Here is a 25467-nt window from a genome sequence, read left to right as displayed (position 1 = left end):
AAACCCTCAGTATCTAGCAGATTTTCTTCTACTTACTAGGAAGGCCTTCACTTATGATCAATCTATGCAGTATATAAACTTTTAAGCTCTTGTAACAGTGCATTTTTATTCATCTAAAGGCTCTCTGAAACTTCACTGGAGATTTATTTTCCATTGTTATAGTGGAGAAATGTTCATTATATACTCTGTTAGATACAACAGGGGCGGATATTCACCAGATGTTGTGTTGCTAAAAAGAGCTCACTTAAAAGAAAATTATAGGCTTGATTTGCTCTGTACTTTACAAGCAGACATAGACATAATGAAACACAGTGCTATGCAGCAGCACTCCAAGACACAAAGTCAGTTTGTGGCTTATAAAGAAAATTTTCCATGAGTCTTAAAGAAAAGGAAAAAAAGGCACAGAGAATCAAGACAAATCACAGAAACCAGGTTATAATACCTTCTGCAGTTCTTCTACTAACTGCATATTTTGATCTTCTAGCACCTTCTGCTGGGCTTTGAGGGAAATGAATTTCTGTTCTTTCAATTGTAGACTTTCTTCGTGGTTAAACTGGAGCTTCTGTTCCAAGACTTTGTAGCTTTAAGATTTAGACAAACATAAAAAATTACACAATTCACCTGCATCATAATTATTTTATGTGATGATACAATAATTTAATATTGGTGCTGAAACTTTGGAATTTTTATGTTTGTGCAGTAAAGAAAACTTTTTTTATAATTAGTGCAGAAGAATTTGCAAATTTTTTCTTTAAGGTCACCAAGTATAACACCCCATTTTTCATTAATACAGATGGTGGTTTAATTGTTCAAGCATATCTTATAAGGTGAGAGAGTGAGAAAATCTGAAACTTAATAATTTTCTGGAAAAAAAATGAATGAATAGAAAGATGCAAATTGTAGAAATTCAGGAAAATGCTTTAATACATACTAGGAAAGACACTAAAGTTAAAATATCAAAAAAGCCTAATTAAACATACAGAAATAAGCAACTATAAAGTAACACTCGGGTCTCCCAGTGGTTTGAAATTCTGCCACTTAGCTTGGTTCAGATGCCAGGTTCACTCAATGCCTGTGTGTATTCAATATACTTTACCTGTGTTACCTACATTTTTCACTGTGCACTCTGGTTTTTCTCTCATTGGAAAGATACTGGGCACCCATTACTCTGAATTTTGTTTAGTAGAGTTTCAAACACAAAGAAATCATAGCTGGTAGGATTATCTTTGAGAGTGGCAAAGTTGCAAACAAGTGTATTGTGACTTTCCAAAAGAATACTCGAAAAAGCCAGACTCAATCATTTTAGTTAGAATAAAAAAAATACCAAAGCCAAAAGAAATACTAGAAATTAAAATAAAAAAAAACATGTGCCAAGGCTTAATGTTCTAGATTTCTGCACATGATGTAGATTCAAATCCATCAGATCATTCCCTTTAAGATTTAAAGTTCAAACAAATTCTCGAGTGTAGACATCATTTAAAGGGCGGTATGATGACACCATAGTTCATGAACCATACAGAAAAACAGCAAACAAAATGGTGACAAAATAATGTCTCAAAACAAATAATAAAAATGATAAACCGCACAAGTAGTAATGAATATTTATATATTTTAATTGGGTAGCACTTTAGTTTACATACTTCAAAAATGTATCTATTACTCATTTATTATTATGTAACAAGACCTTAACAAATACTTCTTTGGGTCTTTGTAACATTTACAAAACATCAATGAAGTGTTTATTCATCTCTGCAATGTGATCTATTAACAAAACTTCACTTTGGAGTGCTCTGAAGTGATTTGAGACACATTTCTATTAATATTACATATTTAGTATATGGCCTGTGAATCCTTCATATTAAAAAGTAATTTTACTACCATGTCAATTTGCCACGCTGCACAAGATGAATTATCTATTCATGTTTTACAAGTGTTATGAAGACTAAAAGAAGTCTTTCTGAAGGTCTTGTTACATAAAAGTAAATGCAAATGCAAGTTTTTTTTTCAGTATTTAAACTAAAGTGTTACCTTTAGTAGTAGAATACAAAACATCCAAGAATTTAATGGGTTCCTAACTCTCAGCATATACAGCTCCAATCTAATTTGACTTGACCAGAACTTAAACAAATGCAGAAGGAAACTAAAAAAAACAATTAGCTAGGGCTATTCAGAATAGACAAAAATGCTAATGAACTCAATAGTATTCCCAGTGTTGATATATGGCATTTTCATCAACAATATTTCCTACTACTAACAGAAATAATAAAAAGAGTTTTTGGGAATCAAAATATGAGAAAGAGGCAAGACATTTAAAAATAAGAGAGAGCAAAAAATCTAATGTCCTTCAAAATGTACACAAACTCTGAATATTGACATTTATTGCTACAATTTTATAGGTAGCATTAAATAAGTAGAGGATATTGGTAAATTTTTATTAGGAGCTTGCTTAATGACAATACATTTATACAAATTTCCTATAGATAATCCAGTAACTTTTAAAGTACCAAAATATAAAATTATATTCAAGCGCATTAAGATGTATAGACGGATCTACTAAAATCAAGAAATATGGTATACTTTGGTGGAAAGAATGAATGAAGTATAATGATAAATAAAATAAGAACATTACAAGTGAAAACTGTGAAGAACTCATTACCAGAGGTGCCAGATAATATATGCAGTTGGACAGCCAAAAAGAGCAAAGCATATGAAGACATGGGGCGATTTTTGTTTGCTCTCTATTACATATAATTGAGAACCACTCTTTTTGGCAGTCTGTATGTCCTTCTTGTCTAATGCTGCACAGTGGCTTCAGGTAATCTTTTTACAATAACATAATAATTTGCAAATGCAAAATAAATATGATCAAGAGTGATTTATTACCTGCCCCACCCTGTCTAGTTCAGAGTCAAGGGTAACCAATATACACAAATTTTAAAAAATATGCGGTTTTGTTGGTACATATGTATTTTTGTATAAGCATCTTTGGCCATTATTTAGGCAGGTATTATTCATGTGTCAAAAAGCTTTTCCTTTCTGTTTTCTGGTTTCACAAGAACTCATCCTATCATCACCCAGACACACCAGTCTCACCTCTCTTCATTTTGCTGCATTGCTTCCTGTAGCCTCACTTGGTTAAAATCTGCTTTTTGCAAGTTGCAAGTTAACTGCTCCACTTGATTAGACAGCTCTTGACAATGCAGCTTCTCAGAAGCCAGTGCCTAGTAAAGAGATACAGAAAAGCATGATGATAATGAATTTCTAATGTATAGAAATGTAAAAACCCATCCATGTAGGTATTTGTTTTCTGATGGAAATGCATGGAAGGGTTTAACTCATAATTTGTGTAGAAGCATAAATAAAAAATTATCTTCTGACAAACCAATATACATGCCCTTCAGGTTCACTATACCATAAACTGTGATGTTGGATATAACTAATACAAAATGTGAATTTATCTTACAGCAAAAATCTTCAAAAATATTTTAAACAGTTTTCATATGTTAAATATGTTTAAGTCTAAAGAATATTTTAGTGTGCTTTTTATTGCAGCCTGTTCATCTGACCCGTAAGTAGGCAATGTGGTGTAGTGGCTGAAATGTTAAGCTCGAAAGCAAATACAGAAGGTTGTTGGGTTCAGTTTCTGGAATTACTTCTATCACGATCCACAAATCGGTTTGGGAAAAAATATCAACTTTAAAGCAATAAAGTAAAGCAATTGAACTAATATTTGTTGTTATAATATAGTAGCACTTAAATTAACTTCACACTTGTGAAATTATACTTTTTGTATTGTAACAAAAACTGCATTAGTAACTCTTGTAATCATGTCTTAAAGATTGAGGAGGGTGTTTCTACCTGACAACAGGCTGTTAGGGGCCTATCAGGGTATCATGAAAAAGACAATCCCCAGCATAAATAAACAATCACACTTGGAACAGAGGTGGTCCGGCTGCTACCAGTATCAGAATATAGGAAAGACAGAGAGTGTGTGTACTGTGCTCTCCATCAGATATCTCTATTCTACAGGCTTCCCAGGAGATGCTAAGAGAAATTCTAACCTGGTGTCAGTGTGAAGCAAATGAAAGCCTACACCTGACTCTGGAAATGATTACAGGACTTGATCTGAAGCAACCTCAGGGTGGGATTTAGAGCAGGTTCACTGGTAAGATTTCAGTTGAGTGCAGTATCAGGAAATGAGGAAGATAAGTACTCAGTTACAATTGAGGAAGAGAGGATTGGGTTTGAACAGAGAAAAAGAGATGGGCAATAAAGGGAGTGCTTAGCATGGTACTGTAGTTGGCAAGTCAGTGAGCCACTTCACTGAATAAAGAAGGTGCAAGACTTTTTCAGTGAGGTGCATCAGATTTGTTTTGTTCTCTGTCCATTTGTACTTTGTTTTCTCTCGTTTGTGTATCCCATTCTGTACTTTATTTTGGCAATAGAGATACCACTTAATTTTCTCTTTGCTGTTCTCTGTGTCCAGGTATGTCACCTATCACAAGGCAAAGAACTAATCTGAACAAGAAATGTGATTTGTATGCCAGTTTACATCTCATTCTAACAAGTATTCTAAATGTACTTACAGTATAATATTCTGGTGTACACATTCAGTTCAGTAAAGTGGCATTGTCTTGCATTCTCGATAATTTTCATTTTTGTTCTATTTTGTACATTACACCTACATTTTATTGTCTTTAAAGTATGTGCTGCTAAGCAGTCTTTGGAGAAATACTGTAGCTATGATAACTCAGTTTTGTTTAAGTTTATGGATAAATCATATTCCCCATGTTTTTATCCAATGCAGAGACTCTCCATAGCTCATGCTCACTTATCCAGCATATTCCTGAAAGTCATCAAATAATCAACTCTTTGTGGACATCGGGAAAGAAAGAGATTCGCCAAATTCCAAGATCTATACTGTATGTATATCTCTTTCTACAGATTCCTGACAGTAGCATCCAGGCATTGACAGTGACACTTGGTAGAATCAAATAAGGTTAACTTTGAGCACTTAAGTGTTGCCATTGAAACAACTTGATAGGAACTCTGAACATATGTTGTGTTACCTGATTATCCCCACTGCAGCACATGCTACCTGTTTGCCTTTGTAATGTTACCAGTCACATCGCTTTGGCAGCAGTCCTTCAAAATATTTGTGCATTTGCAGAGATGACTGAATGCTTCTACACTAGCCTGATTAGCTCAAAGAACTGAGCTGTCACATAAAACCAGTGCTCCTGGACCATAACTGATTGCAGTAAACAAGTCAATACTGAAGGACTGTTGAATGAGTTACATTATATTCAGTACTGTATGCAATATTTATGTTGAGAAATATACGTTTTACAGGCGATAATAGGCATTGACAGTTGTATTTGCTTGTTTTAGTAAAGCCAAAAGGAATTGGACATTCAAATGTACTAGTGGCAAATGGCAAAATAATTCAGTGACTAGCATGCAGAAGTATGCTACCTTATATATTTATATTTTTTACTTTTAAGGACTGAAACAGTCCAGAAGGTGTTATTGATTAAAATGGTAATCCAAATGATTATTTAAATACCCATGAATGTCATTCACATAAATCAAAATAAAAGCTGAATTGTACCAAAAAATGTAATGTAATCCACGTACTTGACATAAAGTGTACACTACCAAAAGTGTTTTTTGCCATGAAAATGTTTTCAAGTTTGTGATGATGTCATTATACCACTAACTGAAAATATTGAAAACTTGTAATATTAAAATAAGCATGTGCAGTAATATGCCGTACGCTGTATATGTAATCCAAGAGAGAGCAACTTATCAGTCCGTGTTTTCAATTTTATTGTTAATATCACATACTGTATGCAGCTAATTTATCAAAATGCAGGGATGTAAGAATTTATGAGTAAATTGAAATCACCTTGATGTGTAAGGGAGAATGTTACCAAGGCCAGTGGGAGAGTAGCCCACAAAATGTTGTTAAGGGGTAGTTCTGCACGAGAGACAACAAAATGGCTATTGATAACAGAAGCAGCCACAGGACAAAGCTGAAATGCATGATAAGGAGTGCCTCTGTACAAATGCATAGCTTTCAGAAGTGCAGACAAACAACAAATGCATAATGTACCCTAGTAATTTAATCAAATCATGTTCTTTGCAAAAGCTGATTTGTTTTGGTCATATGTGGACCCTGAACTTTAGGAATGCAGGTACACTGTAACACAGTTTAACAGAGCACCAGATTTTAGTGGCATTAATGCAGTTAGAAATGTTTTGCTAATAACCAATTAGCATTAACACATGACTAATTAAGGATAAGCTAAGGGAGTTTACCATTATGACACTAAAGGAAATGCTGCTGAGAATGGGGCTTTGCAGTCATATGTGCCCGGCAACTGATAGGCTATCTTCAATAGACGATTGCTTTTTGGGACACTCTTCGGCATGTCATTCCATTGGGGGGAGCCCCAAAAGAGTTTAGAAACATTACTATATATATATATATATATATATATACCTTAACTTCCTGTAAAACATTTTGAACTACACATTTTGTATTAAAATGTGCTTTATAAATAAATTTCTGTTCTTGTGTTTCTGTTATTCTTTTTTTTTTGCATCATGTTACTGCCATTTTTATTTAGTTACAGTATTTCCCTTTAATCTTGGAATGGGGCCTTGGAATGGACATATCTGTGCCAATAATAATGGACAGACCTTCTTCATGTGTATCTGCTTGTACCCTTAGTACAATGCAGAGTTCCTTTTTTAAGTAAGGACTGTTAATTGATTGTATTTCGTTTTTTACTTCAACGCTTTCATTTGGAAAGGCTGCAGGGATCTGTGGTATCTGGGGTGAACTTCTCTAGGTTGGTGGTAAGGCTGTCCTCCTGGCATTGCAAGCAATCTTTGCTTCCATTTGGGATACTGGCATCATCCCAACTGACTGGAAAATGGGACTTGTCGTCCCTATCTGGAAAGGGAAGGGTGATCGCCTGGGTTGTGGCAACTACAGGGGGATAACACTGCTCTTGGTGCCGGGTAAGGTCCTTGCTAGGGTCGTCCTCAATAGGATCCATGATCACTTGTTCACCTACCAGCGACCGGAACAGTCTGGTTTTATGCCTAAGAAGTCTACCATCGACCGCATCCTGGCACTGAGGGTTCTCATAGAGTGCAAACGCGAATATCGGCAGAGTTTCTTTGCAGCTTTTGTCGATTTTCGCAAAGCATTTGACTCAGTTGATCGAGCTGCCCTGTGGGACATCCTGAGGGTTCGCGGGATCCCCTCGAGGTTGCAGGATATCATGGCCGACCTGTACACTGGTACTATGAGTGCTGTGCAGAGTGAAGGCAGGACCTCTGTGTTTTTCCCAGTTGATTCTGGGGTTCGTCAGGGGTCTGTTCAATGCTTGTATTGACTGGGAGTTGGGCAAGGTCATGGGGTCCAGCGGCTGTGGGGCATCTATTGGTGAAGAAAGATTCACAGATCTTGACTTTGCTGACGATGCTGTGATCTTCGCGGAGTCAATGAAGGCTCTGATCAGGGCGCTCAAGAGACTGAGCAAGGAGTCTGAGTGTCTGGGCTTGCGAGTGTCCTGGATAAAAACCAAGATCCAGGCCTTTAATGACCTCTTGGGCACAGCCATCAGCAGTGTGTCTGTTTACGGAGAGAGTGTTGACCTTGTCGAGAGGTTTACTTACCTTGGCAGTGACATTCATGCTTCTGGTGACTCTTCCTGTGAAGTCAGTAGACGGATTGGGAGAGCATGGGGGGTCATGAGGTTACTGGAAAGGGGTGTGTGGTGCTCCCGATGTCTATGCAAAAGGACAAAGGTCCAAGTCTTTAGAGTCCTGGTGCATCCTGTCTTACTATATGGTTGTGAGACATGGACGCTATCCAGTGACCTGAGACGAAGACTGGACTCCTTTGGTACTGTGTCTCTTTGGAGAATCCTTGGGTACCGTTGGTTTGACTTTGTGTCGAATGAGCGGTTGCTCATGGAGTCCCGAATGAGGCACATTACCTGCATTGTGAGGGAGTGTCAGTTACGACACTATGGCCATGTGGCGCGTTTCCCCGAAGGTGATCTGGCTCATAAGATCCTCATTGTTGGGGACCCAAGTGGCTGGACCAGGCCAAAGGGTAACACCTGGCTGCGGCAGATAGAGGGTCATTTCCGGAGGATAGGACTGGACCGCATGTCTGCTTGGGGGGTTGCCTTAACTGGGATCCTGAGCTGTTTTCGATGTGTAGGGGTGCGGCAACGCACTGCACCAGTGCATGCTTCCCAACTTGACTTGACTTGATTTGCTTTCATTTGGACACTAAGTATCTAACAGAAAACTTACAAATTTGTATCTATATATATGTGTGTATTTCTATGTGGATCTTTGCATGGTGATTTTTTCCACATTGTGTTTTACTTTAACTACAGTTGTATAATGTGTTTGTAATAGTCTACTGTACACTCTATTTATAAACATAGGTGCAACTCATAATAATAAATTGAATACAATAATATAAATAAATGTCTTCTGACGAGGAAGCAGAAAAGAAAGTAAAAATTAAAATAAATATATCATGGATGGACTGGAGATACAACCTATTATATGAGAAACTCTGTAGTCCTAGTAAATTCATCATCATTATAAAGAACAATTTGTAGTTGAGAGTATTACAGCATCCTTTGTGCCTTTAAATCTGAAATTAATATTTTGAAAATTTGTTCGACTAATTACTTGCTTTCATCAAAGGCTATAAACTGAACCTTTGTTCTTGGAGCTTCAAGGTATAACAATCATGCTAACCATTACATTAGTACAATAGTGCACTACCATCCTAGTACTGCAGTTCGATGAAATAGTTCACCTTCAATGTCAAGCCAATTTAAGACACTTATCTAATGTGAATACTCCCCATTTCCATACCTCTTGCAGTCCTGCTAGGGTCTTCTTGCTCATGGCATTAGTTTGGCTTAACTCACGATTCTGCCTTTCCAGCTCTCGAAGCTGACTGGATGTTTCTTTCAACTGGTTTACTTCCATAGATAGCATCCTGGGCAACAGAATTTACTTAGGGTTATTTGCTGAATCACTACAGTGCTCAACAAGAGCCATCTAAGCAGGGACGATCAGAGTAAGAGGAAAATGACAATCCCATAAATTTTCAAGTACAATATCTTAGTTATTAATGCAAACGTACATTGTTCATATTCATTTAGCCATCATATGTTTCTGTACGATTTTCTGAATGTTGCCCACTATGTTTTTTCAATGTTTTTTTAACCACCAACATGAATATTTACCCAAATTTAGTATACTCACCTGGTAGCTTCAGGAAACAGAAAATAGCTAAAGTAAGCGATTAAGAAGATATAATACAATTTTTAAAGTAAAATTGGACTGAAGGTAAAGAAACCATAGTTCTTCGTGATATAACCTTAAAAAAAATTTTTAATAGGAACACATTTCCTATTAAGGTAAGGTAAGGTAAAACCAAACATTTGGTGCTTAAACTAGTCATAATTGAAAAAACACAGAAATACTAAGTCCCAGAATGCAAAACACAAGTTTTTTCAATTTTTTTGATAAATGTATAAAGAATAGATGTACACTTGTCCTAAAATATATAACGTGTTCGGGTTTTGTTTCATTTTGCATTACAAAAAACTTAATATCAACCAAAGAAAGAAATGAAAAAAATATAAAAGGTAGAAACCTGATTACATATGACAATAGAAACAATAAAGCAGCTGCTAAAAAGAAATTATTAGGTTTAATCCTTCTATGGGAATAATTTAAAATATGCATACTGTAATTATCTGTTTATTATATGTTATTTCTGATAAAAATGTAGCTTACTACTACCCTCCTGCTTTTAAAATGTTGCCATTATAAACAAGCATTTACTAGGGTTTTAAAACCTCAAAGATGGATGGATGGGTGGGTGTATTTTTTTAACATTTTTAAGTAAAAAAAGAGTATTTTTTTCCTCATTAAAAGCCATTAATGGACATGTCTGGCAGTATGACAGGGTGGACACGACCCCCTGGGGGCCACCCATAATGACAGGTACGCTCTGCTTTAAGAATAGGTGATGTGAAACACAGAGCTGCTTGATGCAGGATGGATTCAATTATTGCAAACGTTTTTTATTGATTTTTAAGAAAAAAAAACTGCACCAGGCAAATGGGAAATGTCACAAACATCAAAAAGAGAGAAAAAAATTCCAAGCCCATACACAACTCATTCCACTTCTAAAAAAAAAGCCACACCATTGGTTAAAGCCAGTAAATAAATGTCTCTTTATTAGTGCAGCTACTTTTTCAAGAGATGAAATAGTGGATGGGGAGGAAATATCAATGTGTTCTAAAAGAATTAAATCATAAAATAAATCCCTTTACGCATGTATTGAACACTCCAGATTTTTCCAGTGAGTTACCAGGAGTATCTTAGCAGTTGTGGAACTTAGTAAAGTCAACTTCTTATTAAGAGACTAGCTGTGTTACCCAAGCTTCACCCCAGGAAAAACTGGAAGACAATGGGCCTCAGTTATAGTGCCATCAGTTAATCAGATGTATCAGAAGTACTATGTAACTAACTGAGTACTTCTCTGTATACAATATTTATAGATTTTTTAAATTAGTTTAATGGAGCTCCTTATTCTTTAACATGCTATATACAATTACCTAAAAACAAAACATTTCTTCTGTAGATCAGTTACTGCTTTTTTTTTTTTTTCAAGTGACTGACCTTGGGTTTTGTTGATGGTCATTAGAACAAAGTTTTACATGAAACTATTCTTTTAAATTCAAACAGGTAATAAAATGGAAATTTTGGGTAATAATTTAATTTCACCATGTAGCACATAGTGTACAAACAGTAGCCTTGATCAGATTTGAATGTAATGCTTTGTAATCTTATAGAACGTTTCGGAGAGTTACAGCAATATAAAAATCGAAATAGGGCTATATGGGAACAACAGTTTACTTTAGAGAAAACTGGGAACTGAAATAAACCCCAAATAAAAAGTACAGTAAGCCACATATGTTGCTGTGTATATTTCATATGGTACAATGGTATAAGGGCGGTACGGTGGCACAGTGGGTAGCACTGCTGCCTCGCATTAAGGAGACCTGGGTTCGCTTCCCGGGTCCTCCCTGCATGTTCTCCCCGTGTCTGCGTGGGTTTCCTCCGGTTGCTCCGGTTTCCTCCCACAGTCCAAAGACATGCAGGTTAGGTGCATTGTCAGTCAGTCATTACCCAACCTGCTATATCCTAACACAGGGTCACGGGGGTCTGCTTGAGCCAATCCCAGCCAACACAGGGCGTAAGGCAGGAAACAAACCCCAGGCAGGGCGCCAGCCCACCGCATTGGCATTGCCCATCTGCATTGGTGACCCTAAATTGTCCCTAGTGTGTGCTTGATGTGTGTGTGTGTGTGTGCCCTGCGGTGAGCTGGCGCCCTGCCCGGGGATTTGTTCCTGCCTTGCACTCTGTCTTGGCTGAGATTGGCTCCAGCAGACCCCCGTGATCCTGTGTTAGGATATAGCAGGTTGGGTAATGACTGACTGACAATGCACCTAAGGATCCGGAGGAACTGTGTTAGGATATAGCGGGTTGGATAATGAATGGATGGATAGTGTTATTATTCATTGTTTTTATTTTTTTATTTTTATTAAAATGGCCTTACCATGAAACCATAGCTAGGCAATACAGCTCTAACACTGTCTTTTGCTTTAGCCTATTACAAACAGAAAAAATGTTTACAGGCTACACATTTACACTGCCCATGCAATGAACAGAACATTTTAAACATTGTACTGAACAGAATAGGTAAACAGGCAAAAAGAATTAATGTTGTGAACTACGTAGAGCATGATCCGCATTAAGCATCTACAGCAGGGTGTGGGGGGCAAAGGCACTTAAGGCTGGGAGTGTTGGTGTGGAAGAGATTGCAGCAGAATTCTGTATTACCAAACAGCACCAATAGAGGTATTGGATAAAGGTAATTTAAAGTTGATTCATTCAAAGCTAAAAATTGCTAAAAATCTTGACAGCATTGGCATCAACGCCTAAAAATACTAAAAATACACTACTCCCTCAGTGTACAGTAGTTATGAATAAATGTCTACTAAAAAACAATACAAGTTACTGATAGTTTTACTCACTCTAATGGTCCTGTTCTCTTTGTATCAAGTTTTGAAAAACAATATCGCTTTCATGTACGGAAATAAAAAACTGTGCTTCATTTTGTACCGTGGCTTGACTCCATTAGTTAATTTATAGTTTGTTTGTTTTTTTCTGTTTCTCTGTTTTTAATTGCTGATTGATATTGTTAACTTAATGATGATATACAGGTGGACAACAGTTTTGGCTTTTTAAAAAAGCCAGCCATTGATTAAATAAAATGCAGTGGGCTCACTTTATCTCAGATTTATTGCCATGTGTGATATCACAATAAAATGACGTGCACGCTTTGCCAAGTGCATCACACAACCAAAGTCTGGCTGCCCAAATCTCATTTCATAGATTATATCAAATTTAACATCACAATATGTAATGATAACCAAAAACATTCCGTTTGAGTATTTTGTTTTATATGCGACTAGCCACGTGCGCCCAACTACGCTGCGCGTGTTAAAGTTGTCTGTGAAGGGCTCCCTGTTTAAACGCGGCTGCCAGTTGTGAACTGGGCCCTTCGTCGCACAACATTATGATTTTTTATAAGGGAAACAAAATTACAAAACAAAACCCTTGGACATTGATTCGATAGGAACGGCCTACTCAGAATCACTGTCCGAATAGTAATTATGTGGTGGTGGAGGAGCATTTCTGCTTCTCTTCGTTCACAGTCTGTCTCGTTTTCATGACGCTGTCGTTTCGTCTCACGATCTCTTCTCAACCTTTCTCCAATCTTGCAGGTTGCTTTGTGGCAATCCAAAGAGTAAGGAAGAACCAATGCTTCTTTCTTGAACTCCAAACGTCGACTGATGGAAAATCACAGAAGTGTGCCCAACTTATATACTCTGACTACCGACTCCAAGAAGTGGGTGAACATTCGATTTGGACAAAGTGCTGCCAACAACGGTTGATAGAAACACAAAAAACCATAGTCTCGACAACGAAGCAGGTGTCGACGCCAGATCTAAACACAAAGAGTGCTATTGACAGTGTTTGTAAACAAAAGTAACAACCAAGGTGTTGTGTATTCAGCCAGTACAAACAGCATGTAGTCTCCTTTAGTTCAATCCTCTTTAATCACCACACTCCAACCTCATCCAACGATCCTCCCCCTCACTTCCTCTCCTCCTCCATCACTACTGCCCTCTACTGAACACAGCAGGAACACCATACAAGGCAGTGAATTCTCGGACAAACAAAGATCAAGATTCAAATGAAGATTATATATAAAGATTTTGCAATAGCAAAACTAACGAAAATCAGGTATTTTGGCTTAGTAGTTTTTAAAAATTTTGGGAGTGAGTAGAAAGAAAATAAGGATTTGGCAATACTGCATAAACTGCAGTAACTTTGAAACTGACATGTGGAAACAACTTTCTGCGTTTTCTCTCTCTACCTCCATTGTGCTGCTCCACACTGCATTCCCCGACTAATGTTTTAACAGAACCATTGCTTCTTTAGCTACATTCATTTGTAAATATTGGGGATCCACACTTCTCAGCGTGGGAGTGCACACTTACAGCACTGAGCTGAAAAAGGACCCAGTGCCTTAGAATAGCCACTCATTACATCATTATTATACACAAATAATGATGATTAATGGGGATTTTTGGAGGAATTTTTGACTGTATTTAAAATAGAATCCCAGCTCAAGAAGAAAGAAGGTTCCAGATCAATGTTGAAAGGAAATGGGACTCCTCCTAACATTGAGAGTATTATTACAGAAGATAGAAGCCTGCATATACGTACTATTTATGCACAAAGTCCAAATGTACCTTGACTTTCCAAAACACCCAGAGTGCATAGAACCTAATGACAGAATCTAGTTCACTAGTCACCACTTTAGTATTGTGACAGACAGCTGGCAGTTTATCCCAGCCGGGACGCCCCTGAAGTGGAAGGATGGGGGAAGGCAGCTTTTTCTGGACACTGCCTCCCCCAAAATGCTAGATGGCAGCTCCCCTGGAGTGTACAGGTGCCCCAGATTCCCGCAGGGCATCCTGGGACTTGGCGTCCGGTTTCTCAGCCCTGTTGGGTACTGTGGGTGCTGCCAGGGGGAGCTATAAAAGGACCTGAGGAGTCCTGATTCCCTTGCAGCCCAGAAGGGCTTGGAAGTCATGAGGATGGAAGCCCCACAGTACTTCCGAGCTGATTAAAGACTTGAAATTCTCCATCTGACCAGCACTTCCAGGTCAAGAACTATATAAAGGACTGGTGGAGACCCAGCAAGCGAGCCGGAGTTGCGAGGGAGTTGACAGAGCTTGTTGGGAGGTGTGGAGGACAGAATAATTATTGTATTTATTATATTACTTGCTTGTGTATTGTGGCTGTGGTGCTTTAAAGGCACTATCTACAGAAGAACTAATTAAAAGAATAATTCCTGGTGCTTTTACCTGGGGCCTCATGTATAACGCCATGCGTAGAACTCACACTATAACATGGCGTAAGCACAAAAGCGGGAATGTGCGTACGCAATGAAAAATCCAGATGCAGGAATCTGTACGAACGCAAACTTTCACGTTCTTCCACTACATAAATCCCGATCAGCGTGAAAAGTAACGTACGTGCATGCGCCTTCTGTCCCGCCCCAACTCCTCCCAGAATTATGCCTCTTTGAATATGCAAATCAATATAAATAGCCTTCTGTGAAAAGACAATGGGAAAAGCACGGGGGGAAATATAAGAATTTCAGCGAATACCAAGTGGAGGCAAAGGAAAAACGTACTATTTGTTGGTTTAAACAGTGGTATAATCAACAAAAGGAAGTTGATCGAGTGACAGAGTGTCGGAGAAACTCGAAGGCTCAAGTTCACAAAGTCGCACAGTGCCCAAAATAAAAAAGAAATCACATATCAAAGTCGCCATGAAAAGGCAAGTCGTAGCCCACCGTCTGAGTGTCATATGAAAGCTTATTAGGGTACAGACAAAAAAAATAGGCACACAGTGGGAAAAAAGCACGAAATGTCAACTTTAATCTCGAAATTTCCACTTTAATCACGTAGTTTATTTTGCCATTAAAGTAGAACATCATAAACTTCATCTTAAAATCGTTTAATTTACTAGTTTCTCAAATCCCATTGTAACTAAAGTGGCACATTAAATGCTTTGTTCTGTATTTGATCTTCTATGTGCTCTGTGTGTGAATCACTACCTGCTTCTTAAACGGGCTTTCTCTTTCTCCGACAGGACACATAATCCATTACATTTGTGATATTACAGCTCTCTGAATAATTAAAATACTGAGATGTATACGTGATATCTTTTTCATGATGATAGGAAAGAAAGCATGTTATTAAACATGGGAACAGGGTGGCACAGTGCTTGTTCATGTCTCACGTAAGAGACTTGCGGCACCATGCTCGACCTTCAATGAAATAATTTATTACAGAAGTACTGTCTCTTTCAAACATACTAACCTCCAATTCCTGTTCTTACTTTTCTTTCTCCAAAAACCCAATCGCCACACAATCAGCTATATAGACATGAAGCCATCTGTAAGCTTAAAACGCCGATTCTTCAAAACTTTTAAGGAACATTGAAATATCTTCGTAGTACATGTTTAATTATTATATCCGTCTATCCTTCCAGTGTCGCGTCAGCACCAGCAAGAATACAACGCAATGCAGGAACAATCCCTGAACTAGCTAGCGCTGCGGCACCGTGTCCTCACATGTTTAATTATTAATAATAAAGATTATTTAAATGAAGTTAAAGTTTTATCTGTATAATATAATCAACATATTTTGCTGCATTTCATCTTAAAAATGATATCGTCATTATATGTAAATACGCGCTTCATAAAGTGGCGCAGGTTGTGCAATATTATAACTGTAGTGCAAGTTTACAGTGAGGTGATTGTACTTATAAGTAAACAGTTCTACAAGGAGCATTTGATGGACTGATTGAGTGCATTTATAGTTCTTGGGATGAAACTTTTTCTAAACCGCGAAGTCCATACAGGGAAGTCTCTGAAGCGTTTTGCCTTGGCTCAGGCAGCGTCTGCTTCATGCTGTGTACCGATAATTCTCTTTCCAATCAGCTGCTGCTGTGATTCCCCACTCAGATACAGTGATATAAATACTCCGAGTGGTGCAGTGAGAGTAATATGGAAAAAGATGATCTGCTGTGGCAACCCTTAACGGGAGCAGCTGAAAGAAGAAGAAGATGCAATGAGAGTTACAACGCTAAAGCAGTTATGGTATTTGGAATACTATGGCTATTCCCTGGACCATTATATTGCTGCAGGTTAATTACAATCAGATGCATTACACTAATAAACAATATGCAGTTAGTTTAAGTGTATTTATAAAGCCGCGTCAGGAATGTGGAGCTAAGAAAGAAAGGGTGACCACACAGGAACAGTAGCACTGCTTTGACGCTGGGTGCCGCCAGTCTGCAAAACCGAGCGGAGAAATTGCGTACGCCAAGGTATGAGTTACCGTGGAAATGTGCGTGGCTTTACGGCAAGTTTAGGTTTTATACATCGCGATTTGAGCGTGGAAACGTTCGTACGCAACATTTCTGTGCGTACGCACCGTTTATACATGAGGCCCCCGGTGTCCTGGACGTTTGTCTGTTGGGTTAGAGGAGCGACAGCGCCCTCTAGTGTCACAGTATGTTGATCACTAAAAAAGAATCTGGAAGGCGAAGAGGCAAGACTAGGAAGTTCCTTGGAAAGTTCCATGGAAAGCCAGGAATTGGGAGAAGAGGGAGTGGAAAAAAACAATGAAAAAGTGAACATAAAAAAGGCCAAATGATAAAGCTCACAATCAGCAAGTGACACTCCCATATTCACCCTGGTCAGAGTGAGAATCGAATGTTTAATTCTCAGGAGGTACAATATGTAGTCCACAAAAATTATGAAAGTTGCAAGTGAATTTCACAACAAAAAACAAGGTGGGGAGGCAGGAGCAGAATTGTGTTTATGTATTTTAAACACAGTAGACACAAGTGATTGAAACAAAAGGGTAAAACTGTTCCAAGCAATTGTTTAAATTCTTCTAGAACACAGTTACAATTTAATGCAGCAATGTCTTTAAGAATGGGGGTAATAGTTATACCCATGTACTTAAAAGACTTTACAATTGGGATGAAGGAAGAGAAAGATAATGATCTACTAGAGTCTTGTAAAAGGAGAAATGGAGATTTACTCCAATTTATTTTATAGCTAGAAAGTTCCTCATACTTAGGAAACAGATTTCAAAATAGCAAAAGAGTAAAGAGCATAGGAGAGAGGGGAAAGATAGGTCCAAGTTAGTAAGAACATGCTTTTGGGGTTGAGTACAATGTTTTAATCATATTAATGAAAGGGTCATCAAAGCCCATTAAATGTGCAATTTTCCATAAAATAGGCCAATTCAGTCTGTCAAAGGTATTCTTGGCACCTAGTGAAAATAACTTTGCAGGTGTGGCTTGGGAATAATCATTATTTACAAAATGGAACAGGCAACGCAATTTAGCGGCACCAAAGTGACAGTACACAAAGCCAGTCTGACATGGATGAACAAGTTTACGTATAATGAAATGAAGGTGAGTTGTCATAATTCATCAATGAAAGTGGCTTATAACATGAAACAATTTATCAGAATCTTACTGGGTTTGAGAAAGCAAGGACTGATGGAAGAGTTTATATTAGGGTATGAAAGGAGGTAATGTAATGGCTGCGTGACCTGTGAAAAAAAATTAATTAAGATTGAACCCCAACAAGAACCAGAACTTTACCTTTGGCAAGAGAACATAAAGCCAATTTAATCTCATCTCTAGTGATCTGGGAATTTAAGACAATCTGCATCATTCTGGAAGAGCTTTGGAAGGTAAACCAAGGCAAGGAATGTGACTATTACTTCAGGAGAAAGACAGGAGTAGTCTGAATAAAACAGTTTTGATTAAAATTTACCAAAATACATACTAATTTAAGGCAGATTGTTAGAAAGTGTGCTCAATGTAATCTTAATAATGGATGATGTAGAGGAAAAAGGGACAAATTTGTGTAGCCTAATAATTTACTTGGTTTGGCTTGTGCTGAATAACATTTCAAGGTCAGATATAACCTTATGAAACTTGTAAGTGCAGTCAGTAGTAAAAGCTATAGGCAAAGGCAGGGTCAGAAACCAAATTTACATTGTTCTCAATAAATTAATTCAGTCTCATAAAATGCTGTTCAATAAATTTTGTTCACTGTAACAAGGAACCGTTTAAAACACCAGTGTGGAGGCTTAGTAGAATGAAGCAGGGAGTGAATATTTAAAGTAGAGAATCTATGATCAGACAAACAGATTACATTAAGACAAAGAAAAGCAAGTGTTTTGGAGATAAAAATGTAATCAATTCTAGACAGAGACTTATGATGTGAGGAAAAAGAGAAAATTCTATCATGGATGGATTTAAAAGGTGAAATGAATCAACTAGTGATTGATGTAAAACAAACTTGGCCAGAGTAGAAGAGGCAGGAGGAATATGCTAATTGATGATAGGGGGGGACCTTAATCTAAAAGTGGTTCAATAAAGGAATTTGCATAAGTATAAAAGTTCAAAGCCATCAAATGCTAAAATGTTTTAACCATATCCAAAAGGAAAGTATTTCTGTATGGCATGGGGGCATAAAAGTGATTTCCTGCCACCTAGTACAGCCACAGCGTAGCAGAATGTCCCCTCATCATCACTACCAGAGGCAAAAATCTTGAACTGTGATGATCACCTAACTAAAATCATGATGCAGCTGGACAAACAAACCCACATCACCCTATACCCACCACACACCCAACTGGTTTTGCCTTAAAGCAAAAAGTGAGGAATGGAGGGCAGCTAGTGTGTGTTCAATACCCAGTGAGCATCACGTGGCAATCCAAATAAACTTTGAGATTATTTTAGTAACACAATGCATCTTTTAGGGTGGGTTATGCCAACTGCTCACTTCCTTAACTCTGCCTCTGAGTGGAACACCTAGATCCCTGGATATATTGATGTCACTGCTGGGGGATCTGCTTCAGCCTTTCAATTCAGGCTTAGAAATTTGGTTACTCACAGGTTGACTTTGTGGAGTTTGATTCATCTGTAAGTATTATTTTGGGATTTTTCTTGTTTAGTGGAATTTTTGCTTCAGGTTTCTGGATGGTGTCTTTGCATGACAGATTGGACTTGTTTGCCTTTATAAGCATATATTTTTACCATTTTCTATTGTGTTGTTTGTTTTGTCTTCTGTTTTTGATTATTTAATTCTTTACATTTAAGGAACATTGTGTACACCCGTTTCCATGCTCATAGCACGATGTATAAAAACTAAACTTGGCATAAAGCCACACACATTTTCACGTTAGCTCAATCCCTTGCGTGTGCAAGTTCTCCACTCGGTTTTGCAAACTGCTGGCACCCAGCGTCAAAGCAGTGCTACTGTTCCTGTTTGGTTTTCCTTTAGTTTTTAGACTCACATCCCTTACGCGGCTTTATCAAATACACTGAAATTAACCACATATCGTTTATAAGTTTAAAGCATCTCATTGTAATCAACCTGTAACCATATAATGGTGCACTGAATGGCCAAACTATTCTGAATATCATCACTGCTATAGTGTTGTTATTACCAGTGCACCACTGAGTATTTAACCCACTGTATCTGAGTGTAAAATCACAGCTATACAGCAGCTGATCAGATTATCGGCATACAGTATCAAGCACACGCTGTCTCAGCCATGCGTGCAGTCTATTTGAATTGTTCCCATAACATACGGCAAAAGCTTCAGAGCCTTTCCTGTAGGGGCCTCGTGGTTCAGAAACAGTTTCATCCCAAGTGCTCTAAACGCACTCAATCAGTCCATCAATTGCTCCATGTAAAACTGTTTATACTTATAAGTACAATCACCTCACTGTAAACTTGCACTACAGTTATAATATTGCACAACCTGAGTCACTTTATAAAGCGTGTATTTACATACTGTATGATGATGACTGGTTTCTAAGTCGATTTAGATTTCCAAGAGCTATCTTCTTGGAACTCTTGATATCATTTTTAAGATGAAATGTAGTAAAGCATGTTTATTACATTATACAGGTAAGTTTTAAATTTCATTAAAATAAAGTATATTGTTAATAATTAAACATGTGAGGACACGGTGGCGCAGCACTAGTGACTAGCTGGCACCCCATTCAGGGATTGTTCCTGCCTTGCGCTGTATGCTTGCTGGGATTGGCGCGACCTGGATGGATAGATGGATGGAATAATTAAACATATACTACAAAGATATTTCAATGTTTCATAAAGGTTTTGAAGAATCTGTGTTCTAAGCTTACAGATGGCTTGGCATCTATTACAGAGCCGATGGTGTGGCGATTGGTTACTTGGAGAAAGAAAAGTAAGGACAGGAACTGGAGGTTAGTACGTTTGAGAGAGATAGTACTGCTGTAGTAAATTGTTTCATCAAAGGTCGCGCACGGTGCAGCAAGCATCTTGCGGGAGGCAGGAACAATCTCTAGACAGGGCGCCAGCTCATTGCTAATACTGCGCCACCGTGTTTCCATGTTTAATACATGCTTTAATTCCTATCATCATGAAAATGATATCAAGTATACATCTTAATATTTAAATTGTTCAGAGAGCTATAATATCATGAATGTATTCTGTGTCCTGTCGGCGGAAGAGAAAGCCCGTTTAAGAAGCACGTAGTGATTCACACACATAGAGCACATAAAAGAACACACAGAAAGAAGCATTTAACGTGCTACTTTAGTTACGATGGGATCTGACAAACTAGTAAATTAAACGATTTTAAGATGAAGTTTATGACGTTCTACTTTAAAGACAAAATAAAGTACATGATTAAAGTGGAAATTTTGAGATTAAAGTTGACATTTGGACATTTTTTTCAATTGTGTCCCTATTTTGTTTTCTTTTATCTGTACCCTAATAAACTTCCTATGGCACCCAGACGGTGGGCTACGACTCACCTTTTCACAGCGACTTTGATATCTGACCACTTCTTATTTATTTCGGACACTTTATGACTTTCTGAACTTGAACTTTTGAGTTTCTCTGCCACTCTGTCACTCGATCAACTTCCTTTTGTTGATTATATCACTACTTAAACCAACAAATAGTACTTTTTCCCTTGCCTCTACCTGGTATTCGCTGAAATTCTTCTTTTTCCCCCATCCTTTTGCCATTGCCTTTTCGCAGAACGCTGAGCTTAAGGGCTATTTATATTGATTTGCATATTCAAAGGGGTGTAATTCTGGGAGGAGTTGGGGAGTGGCAGCAGGTGCGTGCACATGCATTACTTTTCACGCTGACCGGGATTTATTGGAGTGGAAGAATGTGGAAGTTGGCGTTTGCACAGATTTATGCACCTGGATTTTTTTGTGCATACGCACATTTCCGCTTTTGTCTGTACGCCATGTTTTAGTGTGAATTCTACGCACGGCATTATGCATAAGGCCCCTGGTCTGGTTTTTTGTGATATTTTGAAGCCTGCATCCCCTTTGACTATTTTAGTGTGCTGCAATATCACAACAGCATCTGACTCACACTGTTGTGTTATGAACTGGAGATTGGTGTTGTATGTTGCAGATTTTAATTTAATTTTTTCTTAGTGTTATTTGTCACATGAACGCATGGACTCTTGGCCATGGCCGGACCATTGTATCTTCATTGGTTTCAGCAGTGCATTAGTGCACCACACTTTCTGATTAACTGGTCAATCCGGGGATCAATTACCTATGGGTTAAATATGGCCACACCACTGAAATCCAGCATCCCATGGTGGAAGCAGATATTTTCAAGTACAGTAATCCCTCGCTATATCGCGCTTCGACTTTCGCGGCTTCACTCTATCGCGGATTTTATATGTAAGCATATTTAAATATATATCGCAGATTTTTTGCTGATTCGCGGATTTCTGCGGACAATGGGTCTTTTAATTTCTGGTACATGCTTCCTCAGTTGGTTTGCCCAGCTGGTTTCATACAAGGGACGCTATTGGCAGATGGCTGAGAAGCTATCCAACCAGAGCGCGTATTATGTATTAAATAAAATTCTTCAAATATATTGTGAACACGGGGGCTGTTCGCACCCCTAGAGGATACGGACGCTTGTCTAAAACTGCTGAAAGATTATCTTCACGTTGCTCTCTTCTGAGCAACTGCTTTATCAAGCGACACGCTTCCCCCAAGGTGCTTCGCATACTTAAAAGCTCGAAGGGCACGTATTGATTTTTGATTGTTTGTCAGAGAGAGAGAGAGAGAGAAAAAAACTTTCTCTGCTCCTGACGCGCACTCCTTTGAAGAGGAAGATATGTTTGCATTCTTTTAATTGTAAGACGGAACTGTCATCTCTGTCTTGTCATGGAGCACAGTTTAAACTTTTGAAAAAGAGACAAATGTTTGTTTGCAGTGTTTGAATAAAGCTCCTGCCTCTCTACACCTTCCTGTGTTTCTGTGCAAATCTGTGACCCAAGCATGGCAATATAAAAATAACCATATAAACATATGGTTTCTACTTCATGGATTTTCGCCTTTCGCAGGGGGTTCTGGAACGCAACCCCCGCGATCGAGGAGGGATTACTGTAATACCTCTGATTTTCAATTGGATTCATGTCTGGGATCTGGCTGAGTCATTCTGAATACTAACAATCTTTTTTTAAACTAATCCTTAGTAGTTTTCATCTCAACCACTGAATGAACAAGGTTGTACTCAAGGATTTACTTATATTTCACTCCATCCATATTGCCCTCAAAGGCAAAAAGCTTTCTAGTTTGTCCAGATAAAAAACAAACCAGAGTGTGATGCTTCCAACATTATGCTTGATGATTATCAAAATGGTAATCAAAAATCATAGTCAAAATAAAATAATATTAGGTCCTAAACAATACTGAACAGCCTTTCTCTAACTGCAGCTAACACCAGCAGATATTTATTTGTATTTATATCAAACCAAAAGTCTGCATCCTAACAGCTGTGCACAGCAATCTTACATGTGTAATAATCAATATTGTCACAAATAACATTGATCACATGGCTGGCACTTAAAGTGGTAACCACAAATGATATTGACATGGCAACAAAAATATAAAATTGTGGCACCTGTGATAAAGAAAGTAGGAAATGAAATGGCATTGAAAACATGGCACAAAAAAATTAAAAAACAACAATAAACAATAAAAACAATAAACTAGGCAGAAAGAAAACAGATTGAACACAAAGTCTGCAACAAAATCAAGGTTACTGACCAGTAGATAAAAGACATATAATTTCTGCAATAAAATTAGTTTCTAAGACATCTGTATGTGATAAGGCTTTACACACTTCTCAAGGTAGACAGCTAATGCTTACCTGTTTTCTTGTTCAAGGTTAGTGATCCTGAGGTTGCAATCATCTAAGACAATGTCTTTTACTTCAGTCTGTTGTCTTAGTCTACGAAGTTCTTTCTCCAATTGCCTCTGTTCCCTCTCTGCTTTTTCTAGCTCAGCCTCTAAGGTGGCTTTATCCTGCTCCAGTTTCCGAACAGACATCTTCCCTTCCTCAACCATTCGTCCCAGACTCTGCTCTTCTCGTTCTGCCTCTTGTACTTCCTGCTCCAGCTGTTCTGCTTTTTTGCGAACAGATTCCAGTGTTTTCTGGAGCCTCTGGTTGTCTGAGATCAGTGTCTGGTTTGTCAACTCCAGCTGCTCCCCCTACAAAATAACAAAAAGCAAACAAAGATGGGGATTTAGGTTTCAAAAGGTACCAGAAAGACATTTTTCTGCAAATGGTTTAAACATTGGTTTGTAGCTGCCTACAATAACGAATGAGTAATGATTATACAACTTTGTTTTTGTTTTGATGCAGAAAAGAACATTGGATTTTTTTTGTAGTCAATTTGTTCCTTTGGTTACAGAATGTAATTACTTTGAGCAGCAGCTAATTCTGTTATTATTTTGATAGCATTTTTTATTATATAGTAAACTTTTCAATGTGACTTGTGTTCGTCCCTGAAAAAATAACTGTCATGTCTCTGAAACATCCAAACTAAAGTCACAGGACTACCATATCAACTGTGCTTTTGATTTTAAAATTTACTTCTGGTAACTTTTGATAAACTTGATTATAGACAGTCTAGAACTCTAAATTCTTCTCTTTAGATATTGTATTAACTAATGTCTTGACGTATAATACATTAATGCATTATTTTTATGTTTTTTGATCAATGCTGATTGTTCTGAAACACATTATAAATATCAATCATAATTACATTGCAAAAAAATCAGACAAATTATGCTCAAAGGCCTTTTTTTTAAATGACAATTGACACTAGGTCTATACATGTGCTCTTGAACTTTCTTTCTACCTAGACTGTCCAGTGCAGAGAAAAACTCTTGGTATTATTATTTACAATTCAGGCGTTGTACACAAAGAATGAGAAAGTGAGCCAGAAGCATTTAATGAACTGTGTGAAAGGCTTTCATTAGGAAATGGAAATTTGTAGCAGTTAGCCTTTACAATGGAGTGTGACTCATTGAAACTATTTTTTATACCTGATAGTCCAATTTCCCTTTTAACTTTTATATACTTTACTTCACAACATTCACTATAATTCAGTTCTAATCAATGTGATAAAGTATGATACTAGCATATTCAGTTACACAGAGACTGTACAAAATTTAAAGAGTAAAACAGGAATATAATTAGAGTAATATAAGACATACTCTACAGTGCAATAAAGTCAGCATGCACAATGGCTTTAGAGGACTTTATTAATGAGTTACGACTTTCATTGAAAATTGAAGGTGTTAATTGATTATAACATAGGAGAAAAAAGGAAAACAGGAAATGTTCATGCAATTTTGGGACACACCCTACTTACCGTAACCCTGAGATTGTTATTCCTCACCTTAGCTGCACCTTATACTTAGAATTATGCTCAGTGTCAACCCTACAACTTTCAGCAGGTAGCCTTATATGTGTATAAAAATGTGTCAGTGTTGACACTATCTCTTTGTGTCTTTACTCAATGAAAACTATTCAGAACATAATATAATGCAATCCATTGTCTAACCAGAAAAAAACGATGTTTCTAAATCATGAAGCCTGCACTAAACAGCAGTATTTACAGTATATGGTTTATTTAACAAACAAATACATTAGAAAAGTGCAGATTTGACCAGTGTTGATGTTGGTGCACATTTTAGCAGTTTAGTACTAGAATATTAGTTTCAAATTACTAAGCTGAAGTTTTTCTCCCATCTGTGATCTATTATATATATTTTGCTTCATTTTTAATTTTACCAAACTTAGTACTTCACTTCTACATCCTCTGAAAACTGTTT

General features: G+C 37.6%; 1 protein-coding gene across 1 annotated transcript in view; it reads right to left on the bottom strand.

Annotated features, from left to right (window-relative positions):
- Positions 1-25467, bottom strand: part of LOC114653961 (girdin-like) — a 159808-nt gene that overhangs the window by 48157 nt on the left and 86184 nt on the right. Inside the window, exons 17-20 of the mRNA XM_028804485.2 lie at positions 23495-23835; positions 8920-9046; positions 3094-3221; positions 443-581 (exon numbers count right to left, since the gene is read on the bottom strand). Coding sequence (XP_028660318.2) covers positions 443-581; positions 3094-3221; positions 8920-9046; positions 23495-23835 — 735 coding nt within the window. The remainder of the gene's footprint in view (positions 1-442; positions 582-3093; positions 3222-8919; positions 9047-23494; positions 23836-25467) is intronic.

This window comes from Erpetoichthys calabaricus, chromosome 1, assembly GCF_900747795.2.
Source record: "Erpetoichthys calabaricus chromosome 1, fErpCal1.3, whole genome shotgun sequence".
Lineage (NCBI taxonomy): Eukaryota > Metazoa > Chordata > Cladistia > Polypteriformes > Polypteridae > Erpetoichthys > Erpetoichthys calabaricus.
The sequence above is the reverse complement of the archived record's forward strand: the minus strand, read 5'-3'. Positions and strand labels throughout refer to the sequence as shown.